The 27,513-nt window shown below is 42.8% G+C and overlaps 1 protein-coding gene across 23 annotated transcripts in view; it reads right to left on the bottom strand.

Annotated features, from left to right (window-relative positions):
- Positions 1 to 27,513, bottom strand: part of Ppp1r9a (protein phosphatase 1, regulatory subunit 9A) — a 321,979-nt gene that overhangs the window by 45,133 nt on the left and 249,333 nt on the right. For 18 of the 23 annotated variants that reach the window (XR_005503322.2, XM_039108474.2, XM_063286778.1 and 15 more), the window contains 5 exons: positions 19,695 to 19,850; positions 7,793 to 7,846; positions 5,028 to 5,257; positions 3,635 to 3,731; positions 3,370 to 3,541 (listed from right to left, as the gene is read on the bottom strand). Coding sequence is in view for 22 of the 23 variants with exons in the window: in XM_039108474.2 (XP_038964402.1) it covers positions 3,370 to 3,541; positions 3,635 to 3,731; positions 5,028 to 5,257; positions 7,793 to 7,846; positions 19,695 to 19,850 (709 nt within the window). In the remaining variant the exon portion in view is untranslated. The remainder of the gene's footprint in view (positions 1 to 3,369; positions 3,542 to 3,634; positions 3,732 to 5,027; positions 5,258 to 7,792; positions 7,847 to 19,694; positions 19,851 to 27,513) is intronic. The other 5 variants (XM_063286780.1, XM_039108476.2, XM_063286773.1 and 2 more) reach the window with 1 other exon arrangement.

Below are 27,513 nucleotides of genomic sequence, written 5' to 3'. Positions count from 1 at the left end.
ACCACTGAACTGAGAACAGGACCCCCATTGAAGGAATCAGAGAAAGAACTGGAAGAGCTTGAAGGGGCTCGAGACCCCATATGTACAACAATGCCAACTAACCAGAGCTTCCAGGGACTAAGCCACTACCTAAAGACTATACATGGACTGACCCTGGACTCTGACCCCATAGGTAGCAATGCATATCCTAGTAAGAGCACCAGTGGAAGGGGAAGCCCTGGGTCCTGCTAAGACTGAACCCCCAGTGAACTAGACTGGTGGGGGGAGGGCGGCAATGGGGGGAGGGTTGGGAGGGGAACACCCATAAGGAAGGGGAGGGGGGAGGGGGATGTTTGCCCGGAAACCGGGAAAGGGAATAACACTCGAAATGTAAATAAGAAATACTCAAATTAATAAAGATAAAAAAATGGGGTACAGAGCTAAACAAAGAATTCTCACCTGAGGAATACTGAATGGCTGAGAAGCACCTAAAGAAATGTTCAATATCCTTAGTCATCAGGGAAATGCAAATCAAAACTACTCTGAGATTCCACTTCACACCAGTCAGAATGGCTAAGATCAAAAACTCAGGTGACAGCAGATGCTGGGGAGGATGTGGAGAAAGAGGAACATATTCTCTCCATATGTTAAATTAAATAATTAAATATAAATATAAATACAATTTTTGAAATATATTAAATAATGAATGTGTATGCTTAATTTTAGACTTATAAAATTTTAATTCATTTAAATGTTATTTATTTATTTATTTAAATTATTTAATCACTGTGTCTCTCTGGCTGGCCTGGGACTTGCTATGTAGACTACGCTGGCTTGGAACTCAAAGAGATCTGCTTGCCTCTACTCCTGGCCCCTGGGTGTTGGAATTAAAGCAGTGTATCATACACCTGGCTTTTTACCAATATTTTAATGAAATGCCTTCATTGGTTTAGTTCTGACAAGGAAATATACAAGTTGTGGTAAAGGATAATTTAACTGTGGTAAATTTGTACAAGATTTGAAAACTGGATTCATTCCTCAAAAAACTGCCCCAAGCTTCAATATTGAGAGTCCCAAATCCACCCAGCACTTGTGAAGAAGCTCTGATCTGGAACGTGCGTCAGTGTGGAAGATGCTTCTGGCCCTCCCCTCCCCTCTCCTTCCCTCTCTCCTCCTCTCCTCCTCTCTCTTATTTCATTTTCATACAGTTCATCACTGACCTACCTCAGGAGCTGTCTCAAGCCCCAACCAAACATGCTAAACCGTTCTCCTAACCCTTCAGAGCTGGGAAGCAGATGAGGACTGGACAGTCCTGACAGGCAACATGACAAGCTGCAGCTAATGGTAGACATGACAGTGGTGATGGCATCACCCAAGCTGTCAAGGGGCTTCCCATACTAGATGCACTGTGTTGGGTCTGCAGCCCTACTCCCTGAATCTCTGCATCTTTGGTGTTCCCCTAGCAACAGAAGCAAAAGATCAATTTAGAAAAGTGCTTTCCAGAACGTTCCATCTAGCCACTTGCCAAGTCACTTTGCTTTATGTGATCAAGTGATTGAATTTCAAGATTTGTCACTGGCTGTCACTGGCTGCGAAACTGGAAGAACATGGCTTGATATGTCCCTCATATCAGTATGTGCTGATGGCTCCACCTCCACCAAAGCAGGGACAGCTTTCAGGAAGAATTAGTCGTCTCCACATCTCACTGTGAACCGAAAGTGTTGCTACGGAAACTGATAATTATGTGGCAAAATGGCGGGTGCAGCATAGAAGAAGGGTTCAGAAAAAATGTAAGCCTTTGATCCAAAATCAGCATGCTAATAGAACACTTGTTGATCTTCTGTTCTCATATAATGTAATTAAACGTTGGACAAGACACGGATTTCCAAACTGAGAGAAATAAAAAAACAGAGCAAGGGTGCTGGTTACTGATCAGACCCTGTCTATTCCACAGCAAGACCCTTATTTGTAATGGACTACAATTAAACTTTACATACTTGGAAAGGCTTCAATCATATGCCTTTCCAGGTATAAAAGCCATGGCTGCAATAGCCAATAGCATTACTTACCCCACCTCCAGGCACGTGGCACTTGGCTACTCTGGTAGGCTGGAGAGGACAGCACTGTCACCACCATTATATTTCACACAATAAGGTCAGTCCAGAGCAGCTAGGGTGACCCTTGAGGCACAGCTCTCAGTGGTGTGCCAGTGGGGAGCTTCCCTGACAACTGCCTTGAGGCATTACTTAGAAAGTGACCGTCCCTTACTTAGGGACAACCCAGCAGAAAGCCATAAACGTGGAGAGTGCATTCAAATCTTTCAACACAAGCTTCATTTATAAATAACCATTCTCAAGACTTTGCACTTTCAATAATGAAGAAGTTACTTCTTAATATTAGGATATAAACCATTGTTTATTAGAGAATAATCTCTCTGGAAACATCTGTGTCTGTGTATGTGCATGTTTGGGTGCCAGTGTGTGCACATGTATGTTGGGATCAAGAGTTGACCTTGCTGTACATGGCTTTTTACCTCAGTGCTGTGAATCTGAACTGAGATCTTTATGTTGAGCGGAGAACACTTTATCAACTGAGCCATTTCCCCAGCCCTGGAAATATTTTAATAGGAGAGAAAGATCATGAAGGAATAAAAAAAAGGAACAGCTCAAAATGATATGAGTTTTGCTACAAGTCATGGAAGCATGTTGTGGGCTCACTGCAATTCTGCTCTTGTCGAGCTTTCTTCCTTCTTTTCCAGTACTGCATACAGTCATGTAGAACAAAGAAGTCAAAAGTCCTCTGCTGTGTGCAGGTATGTGCACACATTTCTTTTATATTCGTACTGTATGATGCAATGCTGATAACAAAGCGCTCACTTCATATGGATCTACCCACACAGTCCGTGTACGGAAGGTGAGTACAGGAGAACAGGCGAGCGACGAATCTGGGTCAAGGGCATGTTTGATGCCATGTTTTCTCCTTACTTGATTTTAGATAAGATGGTCATGGGAAGTACAGGTAGGCCCCAAGATAAGAACCAGAGCTGAAGCAGACGTCTTACCTAAGTGAGTCAGGAATGCTAGAAACAGGCAGCTAGTTTTCTGATGCCAGAGCAACATATTTACTCTAGGAGAAATGGACTATAATTTCTGAAGCAGTTTGCTAAGTGCACTTGTTTATGATACTCTAAAGATAACACGTGGGTTTGCCTTTATCTGGAACTTTGTCACTTACACTAAAGCATTTATGTTTGATACAAGCTAACATGACAGGCTCTTACCCTGAATACTCATGGGAGGCAGTTTGAGCTTTGGAATCTCCAAGTCAGAAGAGCTTAAGTCCTGCTTACACTGTCAGTAACAAGGATGTGTTAGGTGAGGCTAGACCAACCTTGGCTCAAGCCGTCCTGACAGGATGTTTGCTTGACTTCCACATTCTCCATAGTGTCTCCTTTTGAGACTTCCCCAGGAGATGGTCTTCTCTCAAAGATGTTGTTGTTGTTGTTAACTTGGGTCCCATTTTGCTTTAGTAGTCTGAACACCTCAGCCTCCAAATCTCTAATCTAGAAAACAAAAATCAATTCACAAATTGGACTATCTTGCACTTCTCTGGGCAGAACTGCCTCACCACTAGTGGCTGTGAGAACTTCACTCACCCGAACTTGCAGGCCTTGGACTTCAACAAGGTGAGCTTTTTCCACCTCCTCCAGCTTCTTTCTTTCTACTTCTTGTCTCCTGATGAAATCGAGCTCTCTAAAGAACATAAGAGGCTCAATTGTAGAAAACTTTCACTGAGTGCAGAAATGGGAAAATTCTTTCAGAAGCACTCAAGTATGCTGCAGGATAAACACTTGAGAGCTGTTTAAATAAATGAAACTCAAATACAGTTACTGGGAAAGTTTATGGCAACAAAGGAAAGGACAACTTTAATGATTTAATCACAAGTAGGAAAGTTTTCTGATTTTTCTCAGCATGCTCTTCACCTGAGTGCCTGATCAGGAGGGTGCACACTTGTGGGCACAGGAGTTGCTGAAGGAATGATTCTGTGGGGAATGTAATGGTGATAACTTCTCGTCAGCAGAAATGAATCTATATTTCCAATATATAATAACAGATGAAAGCAGGCAGTCAGATCTGAAGAGTTCCTTGCAGAGAGAAATCAGTGGAGGGACAACTGTCACATGTCCACATACAGGAGAAGGATACATCCCTCCATTCTGAAAGCAAATCTGGTCATTTCTTATAGCTAGATACAGTGTTAGCAAAAAGTTGCAATGGTTAATGTATTGAGTTAACCAATAACAAAGAACTATTGTCATCTTTCAAATAATTTCTTATAGCTATTTGTTTCAACTATTAAAATATTACCTCTGAGACAGGAAAGAAACAAGATGACTGACACATATACTTAGCTTCTAAGGCTTGTCACAGAAAACCACAAGAGGTGCTGATGTTTGCTCTAGTGAATCAGGAGTAACTCATGAAAATTCCTCTGGGCATGCTCGCTAACATCAAGGCCCAGGAGGAGGAGAGGAAGACGCATAGCTCAGAAAATTTCACAGCAGGATGTGGTCTGCCCTAGTGTGGTGACCTGGGACCTGGAGAGCAGTACTGAGAAATGCAGGGGGTGGGGAGGTCTTGCAGGTCAGTGTTCACACTGCCTGTAGACATTACTGATTTTAAGAACACAGACAGAAACCCATCCAGATCTCAACTGCTCCTCTGCATGTAGCAAGTCCAAGGCTCAGCCAAGCATCCTGCACAACCTCAACCACACTCCTAGCTTCTAAATCACAGAGATGCTTTCCAAAAGAACCAACAAGTCTCAATGTTTTGATGGCTACTATCGGAAACTGAGGCAGAGTCAAATGACAACACACAAAATGTTCCCACGAGAAAAAGTTACTCCCTTAATCTGTGATGGCTGTGATCTGAAAGGGACGGTCCAGCCTCTTCTTCCCACACCTCTAACTAGTATACACACACTGGGGGCAAGTCTTCTTCACCCACGTGTCTGTGCTGGATCACCAGAGAACAGAGAATGCTTACTTTTGTTGAAAATCCTTGATCAACTTCTTGGCTTTGTTGTACTTCTTTTCCAAGGCCTGATACTGGCTTTGGGTCTCTTTGAGATGCTCGTTCACGGTGTGACATAATGTCTGCGCCTCGATCCAGTAGCTCTCCAGCTTTACCATCCTTTCTTTATTCTCCTCAATATTCTGCTGCAGTTGGTTCTTTTCTAGTTCCCACCTTACTTTCTCATTCTCTGCTGCTTGCAGCTGGAGAAAACAAATGTCAAGGCAAAAATAACTTGTGAATGTCTATAGCACCATCTCTCCACACTATAATAGATCCTAGTGTTATGTGCAATCGGTCATCAAAACAGCCCGAGCCAAGAAGAGCAACAGTTCTTCCCATATCCATACAGGATAAAACAGAAGGCATGAAAAGGGAAATGATTTGCTCAAGGTCACCCATCTGATAAATGACAAAACACAAATCTGACTTGAACTCCCGTGAACTTTCTTTGATACCACGTAGTTTGAAATACTGCAAGCAGGAAAAAGTGTCTAGCACATCACTGATTAAGTCCACTAAATGCCAACACACTTTGTTTGAAAGCATGTTAAATGAAATGTAGGACAGGAAGTTGAAGATTACTGTAAGAGGAAGAAGCGAGGAGCAGAAGCAGATGCAGTAATGGTTAGGAAGGGTTAACCTTTGGAGTGTTTTCCTTAACACGTGGGCACGAGGTTCAGGTTTCTAGAGTCTGAGTTACCACCTATGAAAGGCACCTGTGCTCTCACAGTTCCGCATCCTTGCCACACCTCTTGGGCTTCCTTTGGTAAGAGTCAGTTTCTAGTACTGTGCTTTTAACCCTTTGGAAGATGTTATTAGGTTCCTGATATTGATACGAACACAGTCTGTCACTCAATATATTACAAGAAGTGCTAGACATATCTAGATCTTTATAAACCTTAATTTATTCTCTGTATTAAAGACAGGGAAAAATAAAGGTATAAATGGTTGTCCAATTAGTTTAAATCCCTCCAATAGATCAGAAAGACAGCTTTGTTCAGTTTCTGTCTCTGGAAATTCTTAGAAACATGGAGTGCAGCTTTTCCCGATCTCTTGGCTAAATTTGAGTACAGGAAAGAGGAAACTCGTCCAGGATTTGCTCTTGATACAGAAATCTATAACTGAGCTTCGAATGAGGGTTTAAAGAGCACTGACAACAACCTTCCTTCATGCTGCCCTTCATGCTGCTACTCTGTCTATATTCTCTACTTCAAAGTTATCAATGTTCAAAGTGACATCCACCTTTATAAAGCATTGAACAAATGGAGCTACACATTCACACAAATATACACATTGATACATCACAAGAATAATTTTGTGAAAAAAAATTTACTAAACACACGTGGGCAAGAGGTTACAAAGTAAAAATTAGTTCCAAACACTGGAATGAAGAAATCTATTTAACATAAATAATAATAACATTAAGGTGTTTTCAAATGTATCACATACCAATCTAGGAAGAAAAATATATTCCAGAGGGGAACCAGGAAAGGGGATAACATTTGAAATGTAAATAAATAAAAGATCTAATTTTTTAAAAAGGAAGAAAAATATAAAATAGTAATTTGTAGTATTTTTTATATTGTGTTCACAGTCAAATGCCTGAGCCTGTCTACAAGAGCATTTATAAACACACGGGCTCCTGTTCCTATCTGTAAGCGACAGTCTATAAGATCTGGTTTTTAAAGTCAAGAAACAGCTTTCAGATAAAAAGGACCTGGTTCTTACTGCATCTTTAATTAATGTTTTATAGCAGTTGTTTATGTACCAGTCTTGCTAGCTTAAAACTTAAAATTCCCAGTGCATGGCTGCGACCACAAGCGATGTCTAAACACGTTTTGACGAAAGAGCTGCAAAGCGTATTAGTCAGGAAAGCCATTTAACCAAAGCAGCCGGCTAACTCGTCTCCATTTAAAACATGTGGAAAACCCAAAGCGAATACCCACTGTGAATCAGAAAACAGACCACTCGTGGGAGGGAATAATTATATCTTAATCTTAAAAAGATCATGGAAGCAATACACAATCGTTTGAAAGTCACTGAAGAGATCTTTAAGTCTCTGAAAACATACATTTGATAGAACTGAACAACAATAGCTAGAATTGTATCTTGCACAAGAATTTTACAGTTTACTTGGATCTCTCACTATTTCATAGAGATTAAAAATATATTTTTACTAATATTCTTTCTCTTCAACAAATCTAAAAAATGTGAACTTAGTATATCTAAAGATTCCCAGTAGCACCTGAATCTACATCAGTTACACAGCACAGAGAATGACCGTATAATCTTCACTTCTTAAACATGGGAAGACTTTTTTTCTAAAAAGAAATTAATGTTCCACATTAAAACAATACATTGCTTCCAGTAAATTAGCTGAAATTATTATAAGGTAAATGACAAAAAAAAGGAGATTTGAAATACCAGCTTGTACTTAAGAAATTAGTACACAGTTCAGATGCTTGAGCCATTAAAAATATTTTTGAAGAAATTTCAGAGAGAATAAATAATATAAATCTATTTAAAATATCAAGTGCCCTGTGGCCTTCTCTGGGTTGTGTGCGGGTGTGCTCGCCCTCAAGGAAGGTCTGTCTGTACTTGATGTTGGAAATGAACCTCTCATGTAAATATGCTCTCAGATGCACGGGAGCAAATCCATTACTCCTAGGCTTCAAATTCCTCAGAGTATCTGAAGTTTAAAGAGTACAATTCAAACACCACGGAGCGGTGCTTACCTTGGTCTTCAATTTTTGAATCTCTGCTTCTGTAACTGCATGTTTGATTTGCAACTGAAAATTGAAAAGAAAAACATCTCAACTAAGAGTGTTTCTATATTTTTAAAGACTCAGCAGCGAGAAGAATATCTTATGACACAATTTTAAAAAAAGCTTAAGAAGCTGCTGCAATGCAGCAGGTTGTAAATTACAATGTCTAGAAAGTAAAATGACTCAGTGGGTGCAAACTAATTAAACACCGGGTTTATGACTCACGGTCCCTAATATCCGATTAAGTTACCAGTTTAATTGCTAAAGTGCCAAAGAAAAGAAGACTCATTTCTTGGCCTCTGCAGCTCTTCCTTTATGATCTGAGCGTCCAGGAGCTGTTTCCTTGCCGAGGCTCGCCCACAGAATGGCTCGAGCCAGCCAGTCAACAGGCCTGGTACAGAGTGAAGATTCAGTCCCACATCGTGCAGAAAGATGGCGCTGTGGCTCTGTGAGTCGCTCTCACATTCCGCAGAGCGGCTCTGCAGCAGAGGAAGGAGGGACGGGGACGCAGTGGCACAGAAATCTCCGGTTTGTTTCCGTTCCTTTTTAATCGCAGGAAAGGTACAGATTCAAATTTCTGCCTTCCAAAAGATCTACCCGAATAAAGACTCCGGCCCCCAAAGCATTTTCTTTACAACACAATAGTCGTCTTTGCCATTTGTTTGCTTTATTCTCCTCCCCCAACCCCCACCGTTTTCCTTCTAGGGGTCTTCAATGCACCATTCATTTTTTTTAAGGGCTAAACGCCCTTGAATTTAAGGAAAACAGTTTATAGGTTCACAATTTGTTCTCTGGATGTTTTTAATGGAAAGGATGTTTTTGAAATTCCAAATTCTCCTGGTTTTAGAGGTCCAAATAGGAGTTTTTATCAGCCCACTGGAGGGTGGGGGGAGAGGCACTCTGAAACCCAGCCCATGAACATTTTCTGCCACGCAGCTGAGCACAGCCACTAAGTGAGGCTTGTGGCACCCTGTTTCTTTTGGCGATATTGTATCCCTAGTTGGTTTGCCACAAAGTTACTGAAGACCACTATCCCCCCCCTTCTTATTTTGGTCCAAATTACTGTGGTGTTAGAACTGCACAGAATCTGGGTTTCTTGGTTTCATGCCATAACCTTAGTGGTCTGTCTGGCTCAGATGCCATTAACAGATACCCAAAGTGTGAGTGTGCCAGGCAAGGAAGATACATCAAGCTTTCTCAGTGAAAATACTGGCAGAGGTCTTTTGTGCTCACCAGAAACCCTGGTCTATACAGATCTTCCTGATGCCTACAATGCTGGCCCCTCGGCCTCACTACCTAGAGAGCCCTCTGACTATAAGCCCTTGGTGAGCACAATGGTCCAGAGTCTTCACACTCCCATTTTGGGGAAACTGAGGCTCAGAGCAAATGACCAACCTGTCTAATTATACAACAAATCAACACTAGAACTGGACTAGAACTTAGGTTCTGATATTTCTCTTCAAAAAGAAAGATGAACTTTATAAACATCTATTGAGGAGGGGTTCTAGGCAAGATGCTATGAAGATAACAAGTCCTCTCTCAAATAAACAGTCATGGTAACCTACCAGTCAAGAATGAAGCCACTAAAGGTCATACGTACTTAGACATTGTACATATTCTTTTTTTTTTTTCTTTTTTCTTTTTTTCGGAGCTGGGGACCGAACCCAGGGCCTTGCGCTTGCTAGGCAAGCGCTCTACCACTGAGCTAAATCCCCAACCCCGACATTGTACATATTCTTGAACATACAACATGGAGATGTATATACAACCACAGGAGTTATTTTCCAGAGGTATTATGTTGTTAGAGAATAAGGCAAATTCATATGCCTGGAAGACTTTTTTCCCCATCCACTACTAACAAAAATATCTATTCTTTTTGTTTAAAATATACTAATGTGAAGAGCTAGCCCGCTCAGCTTCATCATGTTTGCTGTGTGCATCATGTTTGCTGTGCAGTAGGAATACTGCTTAGCCTCTCACCGCACTTTCTCCCACGTAAAATGCACTTCCTCACAGTTGATGATCATTCTTATTTCAGCATTCAGTGAGGTAATCTATGCAAACCATTTAGAGCACAACGGCTGACTGAGAATTACTGATCAATAAATCCAGCCAGGACCAGGAAAAACGATCCAAAGCAGTCAAATACGGCTACCCATTTCACTTCTCACTTAACAGTATTAAATGATGCCTGCAATTCTGACACTCAGACAACAGAGACAGAAGGATTGCTGCAAGTTCAAGGCCAGACTGAACTGCATAGTCACTTTTTAGGTGAATCAAAGCTCCACAACGGCTCTCGGAAAAATGAAACTAACAGTGTTTTAAGTGATCTACAAAGCCACAGCAAACATAGGAACACATCTGGTTCTATCCAAAGGGCCGGTTCTGCAGTAGGAACTGGGCTACAGGCAGGTGCCACATGCCATTTTCTTGGTGCTGAACCTGAGCAGAGTGAAGGTATATGACCTCCCTCTTCATGGGGCCTTTGGCTCATATGACCCGTGACTTCTGTCAGTTGCTTATCTGCAACTCTGTTTCCCAGGTGGAAATTGGGAGGGTGGGACAGGAAGAGCTGCCAGTGTCACCCACATACACCATTCAGGAGTTATTGAAAACATGAGTCAGGCATATTTACCATGGTCAGAGTTTAGTAATTCATATCACAAATACATTACCCTTTTGGGCTGCGTACTAACTCAGTACCCTGAACTGTGGTCCAACCTGTCTCAAACATCTCTTTCTAATGGCTGTACATACTAAGTTAGTTCCCTGACCCATGGGCAAACCTATCACAAGCGAGCTTCCTCTCTTTATGGGTGTACACCTTAGGTTAGTGTCCTGAACTGTGGAAAAACCTAAGGAGAAATCTGAAAAGGCCCACAAGGGTCTCTGGCTAGCCCGATGCTCTACTCACATCAAAGTGAATAGGAGAAGGGGGCGGACCTCCTTAGCAGTGAGGGGGCAGCAACTGGCAAGAGCTTAACATTAGGAATGCCACCTAATCCTTCAGACGGGCATGGAATGGAATGTGTAAATCTGGGCATCATTCAGAAGGGAATGACAGCTAGTGCAAGGCTTTCTTAGTTGACACAAGGCTTGAGATTACAGATATGTGATTTCCTTAATCCTCAGTGCAATGCACATTCAATGACTTTTAACATACCCATCGCTGTTGATAGAAAAGCTATACTACACAATATGAATTTTTTTTCAGCTTACACAGTAAAACACAGTATACAAGACTTTAACTTGCAGAGCAAATAGTTACCATGGCCAGTTTGTAGAAATCACAGCCCATAGTTCTCATAATGTGGAAGAACGTTTTTTTACATTGGCAGAAACCTGCCCCCTGTATTACTGCAAATGGCTCTGGGAGTGAACAGAGCAGGTCCTGTTGACGTCAGTGCTCAGGTGACAGAGACTCGGAGAGATCACAAGATACCCTGCAGCGTCTCCTGGGAGAACAAGGTGGAGCAGGAACACGCCAGGCCTTCCTTGTAAACTTAGGCTTTCTCTGAGCTTCGGCTGGCCTAGCAGAGAGTGTTGCCCTGACTACTAACATTTCTCATTCAGTTCTTATAAAAATCTTGAGGCACGTGCGATGATCACTACCCTGGATGGGAAATCATGACTCTGACTACCCAGGCCCTGAGAATCCTGACACACAATGTAACCCGGGTCACTGCCAGCATCTAGAATTATTAATAAAACCCAGGGGTCTGAGGAGATGGCTCGGTGGCTAAAGTGCTCAAGGTGCTGGGTGAGGAACTCCAGCATTCATACAAAAGACCAAGAGTGGTGTGTGCATGTGGCCTAGCACTGAGTGGTGTAGAGACAGGAGGCTCCTGGGGCTCCGGGGTCAGTCAGCAATAAAGAGGAGAGACATAGAGTGGGACACCCAGCGTGGACCTCAGGCCTCCATACGGTGCATAAGTGAGTATCACCCTGCCCACACACACAAACATACAGAAAAGAAACAGAAAAACAGGAAAGAAACGTAGAATATGTTAATTGTTAAATTGGTATTTAGTTAATGACACTAGATGCTGTCTCTCTAGTCACTGAGGCCACATGAACATGGCAGAGTTCACCTTCAAAATGTGTATGAGGTCAGCAGGTGCTGTTACAGGCATGGACACAGAGAACGTGCTCCTGGCTAGTTTTATTAGCCTTTGTCTTCTATAACTGGGCCAGAGACTCTGGGTGTTTGTCATCTGTATCCAAAGCAGCCAAGACTGGCTGGAGACGCCTGCTTCATAGGGAAGAGCAATGTGCTTTACCAGGTCCTCAGGGAACATGGCAAAAGCAGCATAATTAGTAGAAAGTTGAGTATGTTCCTCTCAGGGCTTCTCCAGATGATTGCAGGCCTGTGTCCTCAGCTGAGAGGAACGAGCTCCGCCATCTTCCCTGCCAATTGTAACATCCTAGCATCCACCCTGGGATTCTAGCAGAGGCAAATGTACAGCTCCACACTTGGGAACAGGGGTCCTCCTCACACTGTAGCTGCACTGCTGTGTGCGAGCTCTGTCCATCACTTCCAGTGACATGCATGGAGCACATACAACTGTAACTGAGTCAAAATGTCCACCCATGGCCAGCAAGGGGCAGGCAGAACCCCAAGCAGCATCCGCTGAAGCGCTCTCCTTAGCCTGTGCAGGCATGGAAAATATTTTAGAAATGAAAAAATATTATCTTTGTAGGAGGGTTTTAAGAGTGTTCTGGAAGCAGAGTCTTCTAGTCAGATAAGAGCAACATTATTGGCTCTCACTGCACCAGGCATTCGCGCACAACTCTGGGAGACGGTCTCCACACTGTGCAGACTTTTTACTATCGTTGCGCACTGGCCTGAGGCCTGTTTTGTTCACAGTGAGGTGGGCCCCACGGAAGGAGCTGGAGGTGTTTTTGAAGACATATGATGATATTAAAATTAACGGTGGCAAATTTTTGCCATTTCTTATTCTAAGCTTCATGGATGGCTTTTTAAAATATATATGTATATATATATAAACACAAGTGGGTTTTATTTTCAGGAAGCTACATATGGAAATCAAACTGGAATTAGCTGGTAGGGTCGTAACTCAACCTGGTCAGAAGGTCCCCACTAAGGGCAGCAAACAAAGCGCAGGGCGAGCCTCTCCCAAGGCCACTTGGAAGTGATTCTCAGTTGGTGGCTATTAATGAGGAACATGTTGGTTACATCTCACAGCCTGTGATTACAGCTCCTTCAAAAATAAATATCTATTTACTACTAAAGAGGTAACAATTCGCAGCTCCCACTTGTTAATGAAACTTCCATATTTATTCTCCAGGGTATTTATAACTTTCCTAGTTTATTTTTCGGGAACTTTAACACAATTCTTAAACTTCAGCTTTCCCTAACAACGGAAGCAGATTTGTTTTCTCAGGTCCCAGCAGTCCTGGCTCCCAAGGCTGTGGTGGGGATACCTCACGCCCGTGAAGAGAGGATCCACTCTGACTCAGCCTCTCTACTCTGCTTCTTATCCAGGAAGTCAGTCAGAACAACTTTCAATCCAAAGAGCAGAAACGAAAAAACAAAACAAACAAACACAAAAACCAACAAACAGACGAATGAACAAACCAAACCAAGCCAAACTGTACTCGGAGACGGCACTCAACCTACTTAGTGTCTGGGAAGAAGTCTTGGGGGTAAGGGCATTTGTTGCTAACCTGTAAGGACCTGAGTACCCACAAAAAACCTGCACATGGCCGGGCAGGGCTCCCTGTGGCCCAGTGCTTTGGGGGAAGAGCACGAGAGGCAGAATCCTTGGGGTACGCTCTTGCTGGCCCAGCTTCAGGTTTAGTGAGAGACCCTGTCTCAATGGAATGGGGGCGGGGAGTAACAGACAGAGCAGAACACTGGATACCCTCTGGCTTGTACGCATGTGCATGTGTGTGTACATATATGTAGACAACACACATGCACTTGCACACAAGCAAAACAAATTAAAACCAGCACAGCTCAAATAAAAACAGGAAAGAGAAGTCCCTCTCTAACTAAAGTGACATTTGAAATAAGGTGCCTGAAAATGAGCAGGGAGGGGCTGACCAGATAGTGAGCCCCAGGCTTCCCTTGACGGTAGGTCACATTCCAGCACCACCCTAGCTGCTGGAGAACCAGTCCATCCAGTGCAAAAGCTTCTACTTTCCTGCCAGAGACCGAGACCTCAGGGCAGCGCTTCTCACTTCCCTGGTATCTCACAGTTGTTCAGAGGCAGCCTTCAGAGCCAGGAAGGAAGGCGGGGAGGTGCTGATCTTTACACACATGGGGCCTTAGAACTCGGAGCAAAGTGAACAGGAGAGAGCTGCACTGCTCAGGATGCCCAGCGTGCTCTGCTTTCTCCTCACAATTCTTGGAATGAAACAGGGAGCTTTGGATTTGCGGTTACCGACTACTGACTTGCTGAAATTATGGGTCTCACCATGAGACTTCAAAGTACTGAAAACAAGTGAGCACATCTGTGGTGAAGTTCTCACCATGTGTCCATGGGTGAGGTAGTCATCCTACAGTTACTCTTGGAGACACGGGGTAAGACAAAGTAAAGACTAAGGTGCAAAACACAGAGGAGAGAAAGCTGAATGCTTCACAAGACGGCAGAGCACACATCGAGGGGTACGGTGTGTGTGGCACCCACAGTTAAGGGCATATCTAATGACACAAAACAGATGACAGGAGGAGCCTGAGACACTCAGACGTGGGAGGAGATAAGCAAAACCACCAACGATTAAAAAGTACTGATGATCTTTTAGAAAATCAAGCAAAAACACAAAACAAAACAAAACAAAACAAAACAAAACAAAACAAAACACACACCCAAGCCCCACTAAGGCAGAGGCTTATCGTGGACTAGAATGAGAATAAAGGAATGCAAATATAAAACAGAGTTAGTCATTATATTAGAAGGAGAGACTCAGCTGGCTCCCCTCCATCTCCTGCTTGGGTTGGGGATGTCAGAAAGGAAGTCCACTACTCAGAAACAGTGGCAAAAAGTTAGCTGCAGCCTGAAGACAAGAGAAGCACCTGACTCCGGGCTGATGTCAGACCTCTAAAATATATATATACTTAAAGCAATGAAGTTAACCATGCGATATTTTCAGAAAAGAAATTTATGAACAAAATGACAAGCCTAGCCAATTATAACAGTGTCACGATAATTAGAACATCATTCTTGGTATGAAAAGCTCACAGAAACGATATCTGCCATAAACACCTAATTACTCAGAGACAATCTGAGGACTTAAAAATTAAAAAGGATAGGAAATACTGCTTTAAAAGGAAACACAAAAGGATACAGTATTTGCAAATATATTATAAAGCTATCTGAAATGCTTTAAAATTATAACAAATTTTACTACTTATTTTTCTTTCTTTTTTTTTTTTTTCTTTTTTCTTTTTTTCCGGAGCTGGGGACCGAACCCAGGGCCTTGCGCTCGCTAGGCAAGCGCTCTACCGCTGAGCTAAATCCCCAACCCCTACTTATTTTTCTTAAAACCCAAGGATTTATCAAGCATCTTCCTACAGAGAATGCAAATGGTATTTCTTCAATTTTTAAAGTTATGTGAAGAGAATGCATGCTAAGGCCTTGAAGACAGTCTGAGCCAACAAATATACAAAAGACACAAAGTATATGATGAGCTAAGCACAGTAATAAATAACATCAGTAATATTACAAGGTCAAGCTGGCGAGACTTCTTAGTAAGAGAAGCAGAGTCTAACATTGTATATATTTAAATGTAGTAAAAGAAAACATTTCAGTTGGCTTTGTAGGCGTAGGTACACAATACTTCAACAAATGTGGCTGTCAAATATTAACATCAAATTATAACCTAAAATCTAAAGGAAGTCATTGATATATGTCATGTGCTTTCAACACACCATCAAAGTAGACAAAAATAATATGGAGTATAAATTTTCTACTTAATAGATTCAAAAAATTAAGAGATTCAGAACACTTTAATCACAAATAATCCATATTAACCTATAACAAAAACATCATTTTCAAAGAAATCAGTTGAAAATTTAGTATCTGCCCACAATGTAATAAAATGATAGATTACTAAAAAAGTTACAGATTCAAAAGCATTGCCTCAGTTACTAAAGTCAAAATAAAACAGAGAAAGTGGAAATTACAGATTGTTTCCAAACTGAAGTCAGCAAGACTGCTAATAATTGGGGGCCGGGTAGAAGGCACATCACCAAACAGACTCAGATTTACTGCTGCCTATTACAACAACCAAGTATGACAATAAATCACAATCACGCCTGCGTTATAAGAAGCTGCCACGTGGAGCAGTAAACGTGCCCAGGAAAGTAGATGACAGTATTAATAAATAAATAAAGGCAGAAATGGCTGAGCCAGGTAAGGGAATCCTTTCGGTTGGGTTCAACAGAGCAAACTAACAAAAGCCATACCCTTCCTCTTTGAAAACAATTTGGATCTGTCTAAGAGAGAAGGCTGCGGATGTGCTTCAGGCTACTATTCATTAATCAAAAGGAAAAAAAAGTTTGTGAAAGAACTTTTTAAAAAAGAGGACACAGGGAGGGGTTCTGGGGCTGCGAAGGTGAAGACCTTGAGTGGAGAATGCCAGGAACCCGGAAGGAGACTGATTTAGTGGAGCCTCGCCTTTCCCACATAGCCCTGCTGACTGCACACCTGGTGGTGAGTCAGGCCAGCCTGCTCCACACCCTGAAGCTATGACCTCCTGACGGGTGTTTAACCATTGCTCCTCGTGACAGGAACCTCTGCTGCTGACAGGAGGGAGGGGGCTGTAGAAACCGGAGTAAATTAACACCGCCACAGTCTGCTCAGCAAGGGGTGGTGGGAGGGGAGCCGGAAGTGGTCACACTGTGACAGGCAGACTTGCCAGCACACGGGGCACCCAAGACTCCTGAGACACTAAGTGTGTGTGGCAGCAGGAAAGCTCGCAGGTGATATCTACAGCCAGTATTTTACAAATGGAAGCATAGGCGCTGATGGTTTCTCTATCGTACTGACAGGAAAACAAAGCTGAGCCAAACTCCTCGGAAAAGAAAAAACTTAACTTGATATTCCTGGTGACTGGCAGAAAAATAAAAAAAGAAATAAGGAAATATGGAAAAATGAAGTCCATAAGCCTGAAGGACAGACAAAAGTTCTAATACTAAAGCGATAACTGTAAACCTAAGTGGACGGTGCTCACTAATTAACTGACAAAGCCTCCCACAACAATTTACCAACAACATAAGACTCAAGAGTAGGCTACTGAAAGAAATTGAATAAAACTATAAATGGATAAAAGTAAACAGAAATTCAGACACCATGAAAGAAATGCAAGGCAAAAGAAACGAGGTGTTAAGTTTTACTATTAACCAAAAAGAGCTGGCGTAACTAACATGTATCCCGTGAGAGCAGAATGGCATGGAAAGAATCAAGTTATGAGACAATCCTGACGGTGACTTCAGCTGACAACAATCAGAAAGTCTAGAAAAGCAGAAGTGACAGAATTGTAGGGATGAGTGGAAGGCAGTCAGTGACTAACACAGATGCCTTTCGGAGACCGACAGAACAGCACAGTCAGCTACGGAGGGAGCGGGGCTCCCAGCCTTGCTAGTTACTGCGGGCCTGCGGCCAGAATACACAGCTGTAGACACATGGGTTAGAGTAGTGGGCTCCATGGTTAGTTCTAAATTACAGGCATGTGGAGCCCTAGCTAAATCTCTGGGAACACAGTTAGTGAGCACAGGGAGGTATTTGTAAGGAATAAGGTAACTGGGGGAATTGATGGGACATCAGCGTGAAGGGTGCGAGAAGTAACCAGAATGTATTACACGCGCATCTGGAATTGTCAAAGAATAAAATTCACTCTAGTACTCAATAATGACAGAATTTCAGAACCAGAAACTCCTATGTTCAGAAATTGTGAAGCCACAGTCACGCCACGTTTGAAAAGAAATGGTGAGAATTCTCTAACTCATTCTGAGGTTAACATAATCTTCGAAGCAGCTTTTAGTTATTTTAGTCATGTCTTTCATTGCTTATAGCTCGGCATTTACGCAACAAACAAAGGGATATGCGACTTCTGAGAGGTCAGAGAAAACAGTTCATGTAGCTATACTTTATAAACTTGGATTATGAGATTAGTATAGTATGAGAAGGTGTTGTTTCCCCAAATATCAGCTTATTGTTTTGGTTACAATAAAAATAACTTAAGAGGTAACTAACGAAACGATTCAAGCATCCTGCAATAAGCTAATGATGAAGCCAGTTTTAAAATGAGCAAAGCAGGGTTAGACAGGATAGATGGCAGTGGCAGAAAGCGTGACAGCACTCAAGGCCCTAGGTTTGTCCCCCAATGCAAGAAAAAAAAAAAAAGGAAAAGAAAATTAGTGAGTGCGGATCCCTAAATGGGGCATCTCTACCGGCCTCACAAAGAGGGCTCAAGGCACTGAGGAAGAAGTGGTAGAGAATGTAGGAGGCAGGGGAGTGCTATAAAATGCTGTCGCCAGGCTGTGACAAGGCCAGCACACTCATGTACCTCATGTACCCACTGCGGCTATGGGCAGTTACCTGCTCAGAGAGAGACAAACCCAGTTGGGCAATCTAGGAGGCAGCAGCACCCACTGAACTCCGCCAGTTCCTTCAGGCCCCAAAGGAGTGGACATGAAGGCAGGGTGGACATACAGAACCGGGTGCTCTCTGAGGGTAATGGGAGGGAGAGCTGGGGTGACTCTGATCGAGGGACAGGCTGCACATGCACGAACTTGTCTTTAAAAAGATTTAAAAAGTTAAGACAGTTCTTTACTCCATCAGTCATCAGTGCTGATATTGGTGGAAAAGGACAGAGCCCTCTGCTCAGAGAGAGACCAACCCTTAAGGAAAGTGCTCAGCAGGATGCTGTTGACAAGAGGAAATCAGGTCAGGCACTTTATACAAGGAATTCTCAGGACATGCCTGCTGCCAAGAATTTAGTGAGTTCTTAACTGCTAACTAACTGACAGGAACTGTCCAAGGACAGAGGTCACGATTCAAAAGAATCACGACCACAGAATTTAGTAGGAAAATCTAGTAGGCCCAAAGTCAGACTGGATAAGATAACAAATGGACATTATTGAAGAGAATCCTGTAACACCAGATTTGGAGGGGAAAGTCTATCTGGTTCTCTATATGCATACCAATGGGGCCATTCCGGCCTTTTTTGAATGACTCTACTTCAGGAGACTGATCCCTTCAGTTCTAAAACTGAAACCTGGCCTCCTTGCCTGGGTGTAACTGGGGACTCGGCAGGAGGGAGAGGGCATGGGAAGGACAAGGCATCCCTCACCTTGCCCTGGGTGCAATTTCCGCCTGGGCTGCATCTTATAAAGCTGTGGGTCCTGAATGTCTGCTTTAGGCCACAGTAGGAGGCTGGCTTCCTTCTGTCACCATTCCTGGGACAGGTCACCACTCCTTGGTGTTTCTATGAACTGTTCAAAGTCTGTTCATTGAGCTGCACTATGGAGCCCTTTGGGCATGTCATTCTTATTAGAAAGTTGTCTACTCCAAGAAAAGAAAAAAAAAAACTTTTAGAAAAGTAACTGCCCTAGAGAGAAGAGGTCAAGACCAGGTACCAGAGCATCTGTGAAAGTAACAAATAATGCATCTAACTTGAACACATCTTGAAATGATGCCCTAAGTTATAAACTGCCACTGTGACACGTGGCAGCCACTGAAGCTGGGGACAGGAGGACGCAATGTGTATACTTGTACCCCCAAATTTAAGATTCAGGGTCTCATCCAGAAAGGAGATGATTCTTCATTCATTCTACAAACAGAAACACATTTAACAACAAAAGGAGCAGGTCCAGGCAGACATCACGCTGCCCAGGGCTCACCTCTTTGAACTTGTGACTGAGCTTGCTTGTATCCAAGTCAGATGGGGAAAACATGTCCTCATTCTCAGGGAGCTCGAAGACTTCAATGGCCATGTCACCACCAGGAAGAATGGGTCCAACCTCATCTTCTTCTTCATCAGTGGCATATTCTCCGGTCTGAAAGGAAGGGGAATGAAGAAATACAACTGTCCTTACCCTACAGGGAGGTGTTAGTAAAATGACTTTTTTATAAGAGAAAGGCAGGTCACCAAATGGTGAGAGTGTTAATGTTTAAATCGAGCATGCCTCATGCACCCAACATTATGAACGAAGGTTAGTGCAAAGATACAAATTACCAAGTGTAGACCACACAGACATGTGCATTGTAAAAGTGAACAACGGCAGCAGAAAGAGCTGTTTCTCCCTCTGAGTATTTGACAGTTTCACTAAATAAGCTCATGACGCTGAAGGGAATGAATGCTTTCTTTGTTACATTTACTTATGTGTGGGTACACATGTGTAGGCACACATAGCACATATGCAGAGGTCAGAGAGAAATTTGTGAGAGTCTGTTCTTTCCTTCTACCATGTGGATTCCAGGGATTGAACTCAGGTCATCAGGCCGGGTGACAGACACCTTTACCTTCTGAGTCACCTCAATAGCCTAAAAAACAAGTGATGTCTTTAAATTCCTACTTCCTGTGTAAATAAGCAGTCCAATTTCAGGAGGAAGGAGGAAGGAATCAGAGGTCAACACTTCCTAGAGCTGGCAAAGCCTTAATGAAGCCTTCAAAAGCTTAGCAAATTAACTCTTGTCAACTCTAGAGTTCAATCAGTTGTGTATTGTTTGTTAATTACAGAGACAATGACCTGGAAGTTAAAGGACAAACTCCAGGCTTCTAACTACACAAGTGCTGTGTTATACCTGCAGAGGACTGTAATAAAACTATTTCGTTAGCCTGAAAAAAAAACCCATCTAAGTTTAGACAGCTTTTTCTCAGCCGGCCCAAGGTCTGAGCACATCATGAGACCATGTCTACTGCAGTGGCCAATGTACACCCATCATTCACTCTCCAGCTCAGAGCTCTGCTACCTGGGGTTGTTCTGCTGTTAAGGCGAGCAGGACTCTGAAGGTATTTGAGTTCATGACCTCTGAAATAAATGTGTGCCTTTGTCACTGACTTCCTCAACATTATTGGAAAGTAACTCCTCTCGGCAGCACCAGGCTATGAGGCTATAATTCAAAATAATTGCCTGACAGCTTTACCTTATGTAACTTCAGAATAAATCACTGATTCTGTGGGCTAAGAAGACGAAGTTCATTTAATTCATCCCTGCTCCTTCAGGTTGTCACTCTTCAACACATAAAGTGAAGATAGGAATTCACAATAGCTTCAAGCAAGCCTTTGTCAACAATGGGGTGATGGACTCCTCGGATTAAACAGCCTTGGCTTCTGGTTGTCCCTCTTCCTTTCCTGTTTGATACACTCACGTTGCCACTGGGGGAGATGTGTTCCACCCTTTTACTCAAGCCTGGCATGAAGGAAATCTAGCCACTTGCCTCTAAGTGGGCCTTGCTGGTCTGGAACACCATCAGTTAATAACCTTTAGACTTCTTTCCAAACATAACAATTTGCATTTTGTCAACGGTGAAAATTTCTTTCTCTCTAAACTTTATACCGTGCTGTGATTTCTTTCCTAGTGCCTCAGCATGTCACTAGTTATGGAGCCTAGAAGGAGACAGTGTCTACTGAGAAACCTGAGGGGACTGACACAGCCTCAGCATCTGTCGCATGCTTCTTCCGCACCCTGAAGCTATTAGCACAGAGACCACAACCTCATGGCATTTGTCTACAGATATAAGGTTAGGGCCTTCTGTGTAGAACAGGAAGCTTTCAATCTGGCTACAGGAGAGCTGGGTCCTCTCCCCACCTTTCTCTTTCAAGTAAAATCAAAGACATCTTGACTGGAAGGAAAAGAGGTTGGTATTAGGGACTCATTCATTTTGAACATCTATAGCAGTTTAGCATCTCTAAATCTAGGATTCTTTGGACACTAGCTTTAAATGTCTCCTAGGTGTGTCTAAGCTGTGCCCAAGCCACATGTTATCCAAGGACAGCTATATAAACGGTCAATGCAAAATCCTAAGCTTAAACTATTAAGAATTTTCTTTTGGTGTTCTTATTTTCTTAATTCAATTTCACATTTCTTGAGCATTAACTTGGAGGATGACAGCGTTGTGCTACAATGTCACGTGAAAGGACATGTTTGGGTCATCTTGAAGTACCATTAAAAGCATCTTTAACTCAAATACTGGAACAGAGCTGAATATTGTAGCCTATTGATTATAGGTAGCATTCCTTCAGAGATTTCTAATCAGAATCAAAACTGTAAGCAATTCTTACTTCTCAGAATAGTTCTGGTCTTGTCCATGATAGATTTGCATACAGGTAACTAGATATCCTAGTAATCTCTGCAAATGTATGTTAGTAAGAATTCTAGATGCTTTTATTTTTTATTTCCCCAGCTTCCTCCCTTCCACAAATCCAAATTACTGCCAACCCTGCTGGAATTATTTCTCCTCCCATTTTTCCATTCGCTCAGGTTTTCTCTTTTCAATCAGCCTTATAAGCATCCTGAAGACAAAGCAGGTCTTTCACTGTCTTGAGTCCCCTTTACTGCCCTGAGCCTTATTAATTGTAAGCCCTGAAGAGCACAGGTCTTACAAAACTGTGCGCAATCACTCCCGTTCACCGATCATTCAAGATTTCTACCATCAGGAACTTTGAGTAAAGTATGAAGCTACTACTGAATACCATAAACATCTAGATTGACGAGTTACACTTAGTCGACGAAGACTAAGGCATTCTTCTGACTCCATTATCTTTACTGAGAATCTTAGTTATTTTTATGGTTACCCTTTAAATAAAATAAATGATATGGAACAAATGATTAGCCCCAAAGTCATAAACCCCGAAGTTAGGTCAAATCTGCTATTCATAGAGAAAGATGGGGGATATAATACAATGCCCCCTCCCAACAAAGAGCTCCACAAAAACCACCGACCACCACCTAGTCCTCTAGTAACCAGCTCTTTTTCAGCTGACCAAATTTCAAATCTTTAAAACAACTGGATTCTTGGCAGGCTTCTCCTCACTGTGTAATCTATTTTAAATGTGGCAAGGACAGTCAGGTAAAGACTGACAAGCAGTGAGCATCCCTTGTTCACCTTCTCCTTCTTGATGGTCCTGTGAAAAGGCTGGGGAGTGAAGGACACCATCTAGGAAACCCAATGCTTGCCCAGCCGGATGAGCAGGACTGAATATACCACCTTAATGTGTGGACGTGGACTCAAGCTCACCCAGGGGTCACCAGCTAAGTTGTTGACAGTATTACACAGCAGATGCCCCAAACTCAGTCTCTCATGCTACACCATTGCCAATCTACAGGACGAACTGTATAGGGGGAGACACCGAGGATACACTCACTTCTTTAACATTTCCTCAAAGGCAAACATTTCTCTATGGGTCTACTGCACTGAGACTACCATCCACAGCTATGATTGCCCCTTAACTCATTTTGAAGCCATGGACATGTGTCTGTTGGGATCTGAAGTTCCTGACTTTGTTTTCCTCAGAGTATGTTCATCCTGAGCAAGCAGGGGTTAAAGAGAAGTAGAAGGAGAAGGCCTCTTTGGAAGGACCGGGAAGCAGGAGCAGTAGTGGTTAGGGTATTATAAAAGAGGGATTCCTGAAAGTCCAATCTATATCGTTTTATTTTCCCTTAAGTTTCAGATGTCTTCAGTATGGTGACAAGTATTCTGGGCTTTAGGACATGCTGACTCATGTTTCATGCTTTATTTCTTACAAAAACAAGAGCCAGAACATGTAATCAGTAAAGATTATTTTTGGTGCTTTTAAGAAGAATGAAGACTGCCTTTTCTGCAAGGAAAGAAAGGTGTCTGATTCCTCGTGAGCTGTGTGATGGTCTCTGTCACATGTCTTCTCACACTAATCTTGCTGACCTTGAGTGTCCCCAATCTTCCAACCCATTCCACCACCACTGCTTCTCATGCTTCCTCAAGACAAGCATGCACTGGAACAGAGACATTTTATTAAACGACCCTGTCAGGCAGCATCTTTTAGTAAGCTCAACTTCTGGTGGTAGGAAGATGGGCAGGCATTAGAGTCTGGGGCATACACAGGACTTTCAGACATTAGCCTGCATTTTACCAAAGGAGTATAAGCTTTTAAATAGAGGACGTTGGCCAACGGGGGACCAATGAAAGAATCCTAGTTCTCTGGTCACAGATTGAGTTCAAATGCTACCTCTGAAAATTGACGCAACCCTCTAGATCAAAGTTCTGAGTGCTTCATCTGTCAGGTGAAAAGCAAAAGACAACAAACAAAAACAGTTCCTTACCAAGACAAGACGTCACTGTTAAATTACATGGTGCCTGGAAAGCATATAACAGGAAGGCACAGCACACGGCATGCTGTCAAAAGAGCTGATCTTCGTTACTGCTGTTGTTGGTACCAACATTGTGGTGGTGACATGGCCTGAAGCCTCGCCAAGCCTCAAACTGGTAACCAAACATCACTAAGCTGTTGTCTTGTACGTGTGATTCCTTGGGTCTCCATGCATGCATCCTTTACCAGTGTTCTGACATAAGCCTTTCTTTCCTAAACCCACTCCTGTTCTCACGTTGTGAGTGTGGAGCAAGTTATATCAAACTGGAGGAAAGTTCTGGGCCTCGGTGTGTCTCATAGCCTCTCCATACAGCCATCATCGTGCTCCACGATGCGTATCCATGCACATCAGAACTTCCTGTGAAGTGAGGCTAATGCTCTCAGTCCTTTGGCCCCGTGCACACACACGTCCATGTCTCAGTCACATCTGCCTTGTCCCATCATCAAATGGAAGTTCCTTCACTGTGCCAGGTACAATTTATCCCTTGGATCCCAGAGGCCAGAGCACGGTCTGGCATGCAGGAGATCCTGAACAAATGTTTGCTGAATAAATTAGGGCAGTTGTAGCCACATCTGCACACCATGGCGGAGCCTGATTTTCCCGTTGCTCTCAGCTTTCCAGTGAAAGCTGTATTTCCATGAAATACAGCTAAGCACAGCTGCAGCTGAGGCCTAAATGGCCCTACTGGGGATTTTCTCTTGTTAGGTTCAACCATTTGCAGTAATTTTTGCTATAGCAATGTTTACTCTGGTGAATTCTGGGACACTAAATGGTGCTAATCATAAAAATAGCCTTAATTATGCAGTTTGTGGGAATTTGTTTACTGGGTTTGAATCCAGTTACATATATCCTCAGACTCGGTTCTGAGGGAAATAGAGGAGAACTCTGTCTATGGAGCGAGACCTCAGACAAGGCACTGATGCCCAGCTCGACTTCTCAGTGTGAAATACACTTAAGCACATTCTCCATCCACTAGGATTTTAGCAAAAAGCATCTTCCCCACAAAAAGCATCTCTTCTTTCCAAGTTGGGCCAGTGACTTCTGTGTAGCCTAGTTCTGTAATGTTGGGCCACTTAAGACGCTAAGCATTACTGGCAGAGCCCTTAAGCACTTTCTTCGGGACTGTTTTAATACGCAGCAGTGACACACTCAGAGGCCTATACCACCGGCAAGGACACACGTAGAGACTGCGAGAACTTCTCACTACGACTATCTTCACACTCTTGTTTGGACAGGACAACCATAGAAGACTGCAACAAAACATGTCTTTGGGACTAGAGTGAGCAGGCCTCCAGAAAAGCCTCAGGCTGCATCATTCACAGACTACTCTCCCAGAGAAAAAAAACTTTAAGATTTCAATGTCACTGGATAGTAAGGGGATTCAAGGAGCTAATTACACAAATCCCCAACGTGATGCCTGGCCTGTGATGCATCTACCCCTTTTCTAAGTCATTTAAATGTATCAGGTTTTGCTGTTGTTTGCAAGCTTGTTTTAACTTTAAAGAGAGGGCTGCTTCAGCTCATAGTTCTGGAAGTTCAAAGTTACGGGACCACATATAAAAGTCTCTTCACTGGCAGAGACATGAGCTGGTGCAGTGTGTCACATGGCGAGAGAGCCTGCGCATGACATCCATGTGCTTGAGTATAGGCAGAGGTGTGCGTGTGTTTACCTGTTTATGGTGTCTCAAACTTTTACTCTGAGAATGCTTGTTGGTTTTTATACCTAGTTTCCAAGGAGGAAAACACTGTTTTAAAGATCTCTTTTTACTAATTTAAATTATGTGTAACTGTTGATCTCCTTGGAGGCTAAAGACGTCAGACTCTCCCTTGGTGTAATAAGCAGTCACGAGCCACCCGGCATAGGTACTGAGAACTGAACCTGGATTCTCTGCAAACGCAGGAAGAGCCCTTAGCTGATGCACCATCTCTGGTTCCTCACACAGCCCTGGGCTCCCAGCCTTCGAGAGCTCTCAGTTCATTTCCTTATCATATTACTGACACACCATTACCACAGTTTTAACCAAAGATCTTCAAATAAAAGCTCTTCCAACTCCTCAAACTCATGTTTCCTTTCTTCAATGCTTTCTATTAATTTTGCTAGTTCATTAATTAGCATGAATTTTAATGTTTTCTTTAGTTTTTACCGACCGGAGATAGAAAGCCTACTCAAAGACCAAGGCCTCTTTCCTGCCATGGTGTATTAATGGTAAAATGACCCCCAGTGACACTGCTTCCTGTGCTCCACTAGGATCCTTCCTCTCCACTGTGGACTGGACCTGGCAACTCAGCTGAAGCTAAATATAAGGGAAGTAACTAACTTAGTTACAGGAAGTGTGACTTGTGCCTTCTTTGTCCTCTTGCTCTTTCTCTGAGTCCTCACTATTGGGAAGCAGGAATCCATGTTGTGAGCAGGAAGGGGCCACATTACAAGGTACTGAGATGTCTGGCCAACAGCCAGGAGGAAACAGGGGTCTGCCAACAGTCACATGAGGGAGAATGGAAATGGCTCTTCTGCATCCTGTCGACAGCTGTGAGTGAGTTTGGACGCAGACTCTGTCCCAGCAGAGCACTTAGATGACCACAGCTCTGGCTGACACCTTACTCACGGCCTTGGGACAGATGTGGGCTTAGAAAGATCCAGAAGAACTGGCTCACGGTGCATTGTAGAAACATTTCTTATTTTAAGTTGCTATGTTTTGGCGGTTGGTAATGTTTTCGGAGGAAGGGGATTCACACAGGAAGGGAGGCTGCCATAACAAATCAGGGAAAATAACAGGGAGGCTTTGGAAGTGGGCAGTGGGCAAAGGCTAGACAGATTCTAAACCGTGGATTAGCTTAAATTGCCCTGAACAGATTGTTGAAGGAAACCTGGAAGGTAGGGTTGTTAACACGGCAGAATGTCCAGAAGCAGTATCAGCTTCTTAATGAGACGTAGGGAATATCTAGTAAACCGGCCATCTTGGCAAGGGGATTCCAAACCGAGTCTAAGGGACTTCTTCACTGTTTTCTCCCCGTATAATAATACATAATGTATAATATAGAATTGAATAGAAAATACAACTATTAAACAGGAATGAAACAAAAGTTGATGGCTTTGACATTTTGAGATTAAGGCTAGAATTAAGAGGTGGCTAAAAAATCAAATTCAAAATTGGGGAACTATTAGGAGAATACAGATCTCAAATAGAGGGTAGATTATTATGGTTGTGGTCTTAGGAAACTTCAATTTTAAACAATGTCAGATAAGCAAGTCTGCCAACTTCCCTAAAAGAGGCACAGACTGCATTCACTGTAAGGCTGTGCGATATTTCTGAAAAGCTAATTTGAAATAAAGTTCAACCGTGCCTTTCTCACAGGGCACATGGAAAAG

Source organism: Rattus norvegicus, chromosome 4 (assembly GCF_036323735.1).
Source record: "Rattus norvegicus strain BN/NHsdMcwi chromosome 4, GRCr8, whole genome shotgun sequence".
NCBI lineage: Eukaryota > Metazoa > Chordata > Mammalia > Rodentia > Muridae > Rattus > Rattus norvegicus.
This window is presented reverse-complemented; position numbering and strand designations above follow the sequence as displayed.